This window comes from Castor canadensis, chromosome 14 (genome assembly GCF_047511655.1).
Source record: "Castor canadensis chromosome 14, mCasCan1.hap1v2, whole genome shotgun sequence".
NCBI lineage: Eukaryota > Metazoa > Chordata > Mammalia > Rodentia > Castoridae > Castor > Castor canadensis.
In genome coordinates, this window is record NC_133399.1 from 25,532,201 (window position 1) to 25,541,011 (window position 8,811).

The 8,811-nt window shown below is 39.4% G+C and overlaps 1 protein-coding gene and 1 non-coding gene across 2 annotated transcripts; both read right to left on the reverse strand.

Annotated features, from left to right (window-relative positions):
- Nucleotides 1-1,086: 1,086 nt before the first annotated feature.
- LOC141416738 (uncharacterized) lies at nt 1,087-7,457 on the reverse strand. The gene is made up of 3 exons (XM_074054028.1): nt 7,322-7,457; nt 6,946-7,006; nt 1,087-6,573 (listed from the first exon to the last, which is right to left on the reverse strand). The coding sequence occupies exons 1-3, from the start codon at nt 7,455-7,457 to the stop codon at nt 4,845-4,847; spliced, it is 1,926 nt and encodes a 641-aa protein (XP_073910129.1). The 3' UTR covers nt 1,087-4,844.
- A 300-nt stretch (nt 7,458-7,757) lies between these two features.
- LOC141417022 (U6 spliceosomal RNA) lies at nt 7,758-7,862 on the reverse strand. The gene has a single exon (XR_012441656.1). It is a non-coding gene; the product is annotated as a U6 spliceosomal RNA (small nuclear RNA).
- Between the last annotated feature and the right edge of the window lie 949 nt (nt 7,863-8,811).

Sequence of the window (8,811 nt, forward strand, 5' to 3'; positions counted from 1 at the left end):
GAGCAGTTACTCACTGTCACAAACACTCTGTCCTGCACAGAAAAGGAAATAATGTGAATTTTTTTCCTTTGGCTATTAAACTATCATGCTTGGTTTATGGAAATGTCTTCATTTTTCTGCAGACAACATGAAAGAGATTTTCTCTAGCTCATTCCTCTCTAACATTCTCAAGGTTAAGCCTTGAAATTCCACTTGAAAACAAAGAACAGACCCCAGAACCTTACCATATATGTACATTCTGGGGGAAAAGAAAAGAAAAATGAGAATTACTAACAAATGAAATATAAGGATAGACATCTTTTTTTCTGAAATTTTTTTTAAAATCTTTTTGGAAATATCTTCTTTGAAGCTCTGTGGATAAAATACATTTTACAGTTAATCTGAGGAGGCCACACACTTAGAAGGCAGCAATAGGAGAATCGTGGTTTGAGACCTAAAATGTTAGGGACACCCTATCTCAGAAACAAACTGGGCATGTAATGCATGCCTGTGGTTACAGCTACTTGGGAGGTAGAAGTGGAGGATTAGGGGTCTAAGGCTCGCTCCAGACAAAAAGCACAAGACCTGAAAAATAAACCAAAGCAAAACAAAAGGGCTGGGAGCATGACTGAGAGTTGTAGCAGAGCAGCAGAGCACAAGACTCTGAGTTCAATGCCAGTACTGCCAAAAAAGAAAAGCAGTGAAATCTGAGGTAGGAAGTAAGTGTGGGGGGACCAGGAGAGACAGGGGTGAAGCTTTCCTGTGGTTTATTATTCCTGTAATCCCAGTTACTTAGAAGGCAGAGATCAGGAGGATTGAGGTTGGAGGTCAGTTTAAGCAAAAAGTTTACAAGATCCCATCTCAACAAATAAGCTGGCTGTAGTGGCCCATGCCTGTCATCCCATCTATGCAGGAGGACTTAAGTAAGACATGGTCTGAAGCCAGCCCCAGGCAAAAACACAGCACCCAACCTGAATACTAACTGAAGCAAACAAACAGAACAGTTGGGGCATGGCTCAAATGATAGTGCACCTGCTTAACAAATGTGAGGCCCTGAGTTCAAACCCCAGTGATGCAGGAAAAAAAAATTTACAATCTGAAAATCCATAATTGCAATGGAGTATTTTAATATATCCTTCAGGAACTGAGAAACAATATTTGATAGTATACCAAATTGATAGTATACAAATTATTTGAAAACAAAACATTTCCAGGAAACATCTACAGATTTTGACAAAAACATGCAGACAGTTCTTAGGTCACATACAATGAAACCTAATCCAAAATATACTGAGAGACTACGTTAAAACAGTAACAGGAAACACCCAGAGTCTGCTTGATTTGAGGAAAGGGCTCCTTCTTACACAGCCAACTGGGTCAGTGCATTCCCTGAACAATGCAGGAGAGGAAAAAACGCCCCTGTAGTCCTTTACAACTGCACCACTGGAGCTGTCACAGTAGAATCAAACACATAGTTGCTGGGGGTATTAAAACAAGGTATTTACCACATAAAGTGAGACCTTAGATGAATTTAATCTGGAGACAGGGTGAGTCAGTACATCAGGGAACATTCTGAATTCATTGTCTGACGGACACATTAGAGTTTGCAGGAAACCCAAACTGCAACAGATGATGGAGCGGGCTTTGTGGAGGTTCTGTGGAACGCTACATCTTTGGAAACATGGCAGTAAAGCAGCCAGCGATGGCTCTGAGAACACAGCTGTGTGCTGCTTAATGTCGGGGTATGTTCTGAGAAATGCATCATTACGCATTTCTGTCTTCATGCAGGCATCGTAGAATGTGCTCACACAAACCTAGACGGCACAGCCTACTGTACACCGAGACCATGTGGCATAGCATATTGCTTCTAAGCACTAAACTCATACATCATGTCACTGTCCCAAATTCTGTAGGCAATTATAGCACAATGGGGTATGTGTATCTAAACATGTGAGCAGAAAAAAGATAAAAATATTGCAGAAAGACTTCCAAAAATGGTATGTTTCTACAGGGCACTCACCTGGATGGAACTTGCAGTTGCTTTGGGTGCGTCGTGAGGACTGATGTAGATGAAGGCCTAGGACGTATCTACACGCTACTGCAGACTTTACAAACATTGTACACTATACTACATTTACAAAAAAAATCATTTTCTTTCTTCAACAATAAATTAACCTTAGCTTACTGGGCCATTTTTACATACAAGCTTTTTTAAAAATAACTTTGTGATGCTGAAGATGGAGCCTATGCATGTAGGCAAGTGTTCTATCACTGAGCTGCACCTCCAGCCCACTACATTTAAAAAAAAAAAAAAAAACTTTTTGGCTCTTTTGTAGTAACACTTAAACACAAATGCAAGATCCTCCTGTGGTCCATAAATACATCCACTGAGTTTTTACACCCTATGCAAGATGCACCTCCCTGAAACCTTGTTAGGATCACAGTTCACAAACATTGTGCAGCTATACAAAAGTATTTTCTCTATATTCTTAAATGAATTTTTACTTATCTTTATTTTAATTTGTAACTCCTTTTGGTTAATAACTAGGTCAGAAACACATTAGCCTAGGCCTACACAGGACCAAGATCACATCATTGGCTTCCACTTTCACCTCTTGACTCACTGGACAGTCTTCAGAAGCAGTAAATTAGCATGGAGCTGTCACTTCTTCTGGACTACCCCCTGAAGGAAATGCCTGAGGCTGTTTCCAAGTTAACTTTTTTTAATAAATAGAAGCAATGCATTCTAAAGTAATGATTTAAAAAAAAACTACAGCACAGTAAATACATAGGAGACGGTTTGTCTTTTCTATCAAGTACTAAGATGCCTAATTGCATGTGATATATTTTTATGCAACTGGCAGCACAGATTTGTCCATACCAGCATCACCATGAACACATTGCACTACATCATGATGGCTATGACATCAGTAAGCAAAAGGTCCATTATAATTTTATGAGACCACTATCATATATGCAGACTGTTAAGAAACCAAAATGTATGGGTTGCAGGTGTGGCACAAGTGGTAGGGTGCCTGCCTAGGAAGCATGAGGCCCTGATTTCAAACCCCAGCACTGCCAAATAATTAAAAATGGGGGAAGAAAAAAATGACCAAAATGTTATATAGTGCATGACTGATTACCTTTTTTTTTCTTCTGCAGTAATGGGGAATCAAACCCAGGGCCTCTCTCATACTAGGCAAGAACTCTGTCACTGCACTACATCCCCAGCCCTATGACTGTACTGTTGGTTGGCAGGAAAAGCATCAGGAAAATGAGGTAGACGCGGTGTCCCTGAAGCCCCTATGCAGCCATCTATCTCCACAAAAGGTGGCTATAAAGGCTAACAAACACCCTCCTTCGCTTCTGCCTGATATATCACACGTAAGCCAACTATTAGTGAATTCTGACAAGAACCATAAGGGCTGGATTTTAGAAGACATAGGTAATAATGTTATCCATGCTAGCCTAACAGAATCCCAGAAAACCATTTCCAACTATAGATTATATTATGCTCTCTTCTGTGGTTTGAGCCACAACTCCAGTCCATTTTGCTCTGGTTATTTTTGAGATGGGTTCTTGAGAACTATTTGTCCAGGCTAGTCTTGAACTACAATCCTCCCAATCTCAGCCATCCATGTACCTAGGATTACAGCTGTGAGCCACCAGTCTCTGGCTGATAGGTCTCTCTTCTTAATGCAAAGTCTATTATCCAAATCCCAGTCAGAAAGAATGCTAACAAGGGACAGACATCAAAATAATAATAATTCAAATGAGAATATTCCATAAGATAAACTTGGCACACTCACAACTTTAGGACAACAAATTACTAGCTCAGAAACAAATAATGCTCCTCTGCTCCCTGCCACTAAAGAAGCTTCTTTCAGTCTGAATGACTGAAAGTATGTATTGAGTAAGGAAGACCCAGTACCCGCTACACAAGGCCAGGAAGAAAAATCTCAACAATTACCAAATTGTCATTTTTCAAAGGCTCCTTAACAATTTAGAAAACGTATAAAAGTACTAAGAACTTTCATATTATACACTTTGCTTTACCCATGAATACAACAGACTTCAAAAAAGAAAAGAAAATTGTAGAAACTGATTTAATAAAAACACTACCTATTAAAATTATATACTACTTCTTAGCAAGGGCTTACAGAATCATCTCACGTCACTGCTCATCTGCAAACATAATAAATAGAAATCCATAGTCCACTCATTTTACAAATGAGTAACTGATAAACACAGTATGTTTATAAGTTTTATAACATGTCTTTCATAATGCAAATTTTCTGGAACAATAAATGTGGATTCGTTTTCATGAGGCTTCCCCACATTATCTACATGTGCAGGATCTCTCTGCAGTGGCAGTCTTCACATGAGTTTGAAGTTTCACATGAGAGGGAGTAAATATCATGAGTATTTGACAAAATTGAAAACTTCCTACTACTTTTCACTTTTATAGGGTTTTTATCAATGTACCTCTCACATGTTTTGTGAAGATGAAGGCAATGAAAGGCTTTCCCACAATGCTTGCTTTCAGTAAGTTGCTCTACCCAGTAAGTTTGTTTCCAAATAAACTGGGACAACTTTCTTTACATGTACAGAATTTTTCTTTTGTGTATTCTTACGTATCCTCAAAAAGTTGTGTGACCACTGAAGTTGCTTCAGTGTCACGAGAGTGACCATATTGCTTATGATCAGAGGGTTTCTATCTAGTATGAACTTTTTCTGGTTTTCACAAAAGGAGAACTAAACATTTTTCCGCATGTTATATTCACAGGGCTTCTCCCAGTAAGTCCATATCCTCAAAGGGCAATGGGACAACTGAAAGCTTTACCATGTTGTTTGCATTAGAAGGGTTACTGTCCATTATGAGTTCTTCCATGTACCCGAAAGGAACGGGAACACTTGAAGGCTTTACCACATTGTTGACATTCATAGGGTTTTTCTCCAGTGTGAGTTCTTTCATGAATCCGGAAGGAACGGGAGCAACTGAAGGCTTTATGACATTGCTGACATTCATAGGGCTTCTCTCCAGTGTGAGTCCTTTCATGCATTCGAACAGAACTGGAACAACTGAAGGCCTTGCCACATTGCTTACATTCATAGGGTTTTTCCCCAGTATGTGTCCTTTCATGTATTCGAATGGAACTAGAACAACTAAAGGCCTTGCCACATTGCTTACATTCGTAGGGTTTCTCTCCAGTGTGAGTCCTTTCATGCATTCGGAAGGAACTGGAACAACTGAAGGCTTTCCCACACTGTTTACATTCATAGGGCTTCTCTCCGGTGTGAGTCCTTTCATGCATTCGAAATGAACTGGAAAAACTGAAGGCTTTCCCACACTGTTTACATTCATAGGGCTTCTCTCCAGTGTGAATTCGTTCATGCATTCGAAAGGAACTGGAACAACTGAAGGCCTTCCCACACTGCTTACACTCATAGGGCTTCTCTCCAGTGTGAGTTCTTTCATGTATTCGAACAGAACTCGAACAACTGAAGGCCTTCCCACATTGTTTACATTCATGGGGTTTTTCTCCTGTGTGAGTCCTTTCATGCATTCGGAAGGAACTGGAGCAACTGAAGGCTTTCCCACACTGCTTACATTCGTAGGGCTTCTCACCAGTGTGTGTCCTCTCATGAATTTGAAATGAACTGGGACAATCAAAAGCTTTCCCACATTCCTTACATTTATAAGGCCCATTTCCAGTGTGCATTATCATGTGTCTCCGATAGCTTGGAAGAGAAATGAAGGCCTTTCCACACTCCTTGCAATCATAAGGTTTCTCTCCAGTATGAATTCTTTCATGTTTTCGAAAGGAACTGGGAAAGCTGAAGGCTTTGCCACATTTTCTACATTTATAGGGTTTTTCTCCAGTGTGAATCCTTTCATGACTTCGAAAGGATGTGGGACAACTGAGGGCTTTTCCACACTGCTTACACTGATAGGGCTTTTCTCCTGTGTGAGTCCTTTCATGTATTTGAAAAGTTTGGTAATATCTAAAAGCTTTTCCACATTGCTTACATTCATAGGGCTTCTCTCCAGAGTGAGTTCTTTCATGGTTTCGAAATGAACTGGGATGACTGAAAGTTTTCCCACATTCTTTACATTTATACGGTTTCTCTCCTGTGTGCATTCTCATGTGTCCTCGAAAGGTTGTGTGATAAATGAAGGCTTTGCCACACTCCTTACATTCATAGGGCTTCTCTCCAGTATGAGTTCTTTCATGTATTTGAAAAGAACTAGGCCAACTGAAAGCTTTCCCACATTGCTTACATTTATAGGGCTTTTCTCCGGTGTGAGTCCTCTCATGTATTCGAAATGAACTTCTAAAGTTGAATGTTTTCCCACATTCCTTACATTCATAAGACTTCTCTCCATATTTGTGGCATGCATATGGTTCAGTATGAGCCTTCATGTGCCTTTTAAGAGATGAGTGACACATGTAGACTCTCCCACACACATTGCATTCGTAAGGTTTTACTCTAGGAAGAGTTTTCTTGTTCCATTTGAGATCTGGAACCTGGATGAAGGTTTCCTGACACTGACCATCTTTTCTTTCACAGAGTTTTTCTCCCATATGACCTCTGAAAAAAATGAGAATCACATTATTATGGCTGTTTTATAAACAGTTTTATAATTATTAATGATTATTAAAAATTTCACAATCTTTAGCAGTTAGAATTACACTTTTACTTTTTCAGGAAGCACATATGTAATGAATGCTCTGTAAGAGTGTTGAACCATAGCTACTACTGAAACAGTGATATTCATGATGTGGCTTCTTTTTGTCTTTTTTTTTTTTTTTTGAGGTATTAGGGTTTGAACTCAGGACCTTGAGCTTATGAGGAAGGTACTCTACTGCTTAAGCCACACCTTCAGCTGTTTACTGTATTTTTTTTAACACACTAAGATCCTCTCATAGGACATTAATTTCTTTTGTGAGGCATACAACTCACCTTACATTTCTCCCCTGGGTTTTGTACCGATCTTCAATGTTCTGGTCTTCCCAGTTTTCCCCTAAAATACAGATCCAGACAAATCATTATAAATTACTAGAAATTATAGAATGATGGAGGGGGTGAATTCAACTATGATACACTGTAAGAACTTTTTTAAATGTCACAATGTACCCCAGTACAATAATATGATAATGAAAAATTATTAGAAATTATAGAAAAAAATTTTAGATTCTAGGTCCAGGATGAGCTGATACTTTGCCATGTTTACTTACCAAAACATTCCCTTTCCATATTCTAAATCTTGGAACTTCACTGATGAATAAGAAATATTGGTTCTCTAATTGACTAAGTATGGGAACAATTTTATTCTTACCTATGGAAGCCAAGTTAGTGAAGGTCTCCTGCATCACATCTCTGTATAGTTTCTTCTGGAAAGGATCTAGCAAAGCCCACTCCTCCTGAGTGAAGTTCACAGCCACATCCTCAAAGGCCACTGAGTCCTGAAACATTCCACATATGTATGTGTAAAGGAGGATGGCAAGACTGATAGCACTGGAGATATTCACTCAGTTCCCTATGGAGTGCTCATGATTCTGTGACCTCAAAACATTTATTCTATAATGTGGTTATCAGAACTCTGAACTTGTTCATATCCACTTGCTCATAAATTTAATACCACCATGAATACATGGAATTTCTACATTTTTACTACAATCACTTCAAGTCCTATTATTCTCCAATGACAGGATACACAGTATCTTGGAGAAATTCTATGTAGATTAGATAAGTTTTTCCATTTTATTTTATTTCTTTACATGGAATGCTTCACAAATTTGCATGTCACCCTGTACAGGGCCATGCTAATCTTCTCTGTATTGTTCCAATTTTAGTGTATGTGCTGCCAAAGCGAGCACAAACATTACAAATTTAAAACCAGCAATTCCTACTGGGTGCTGGTGGCTCACACCTGTAAATCCTAAGTACTCAGGAGGCAGAGGTTAGGAGGACTGTGGTTCGAAGTCAGCCCAGGCAAATAGTTCTCAAGATCCTATCTCAAAAATATTCAACACAAAAAAGGGCTGGTGGACTGGCTCAAGCAGGTGAGCATCTACATAGCAAGTGTGAGGCCAGGAGTTCAAATCCCTGCACTGCCAAAAAAACCCAGCAATTCCTTGTGAGAAAAAAATTTCATTTCTTGCCTTATTATGTACCATTATCACAGAGTACTCCATGACATACATGAGGTTTTAATGCACACACACACACTAAAGTACTGTACTAATTCAGCAGTGCTGTCCTCCACAGAACATAAATTTCCTTTCTCTAATCCCAACTGGCTACTATAGACTGATCTCCTATGTCTCTCACTTCCAGGTCCCAAGAGGTGCACAAAAGCCCAAGTGAGCACAGGAATTCCCCAGCCACTTAATTCCTCTAAATGCTGACCTCCAAAATAGATCATTAACCTACTGACATCCAAATGCAGGGGACAGAGAAAAAGTTCCCAAACAGCAGTTCTGATGAAAGTCGAACTATTTGTTAAAGTAACAGCAGAATATCCACACTCGTCTTGTGAGTGCGTCCAGGGAATAAAATGACCTGTGCAGGTCACAGCCCTAATTCCTTGTTGTACAATGGATTTGTAGCATTGGCTCAACATCCTACTACCCGGTGCTCAGAAGAAAGTTAACATTAGTAGTCCTGAGTTTTCTTATCTTTAGCAGTACCAACTCACAAAGTTTGTCCCTCCCTGATATGTGTGAAGTCATAGTTTCAGAGAGACCTCATCAACTTAAGTGCTAAAAATGGCTGAGGAAGAACTAGCATCATCTAAGCAAAAACTAAAAAGGATATGCGGCTGTA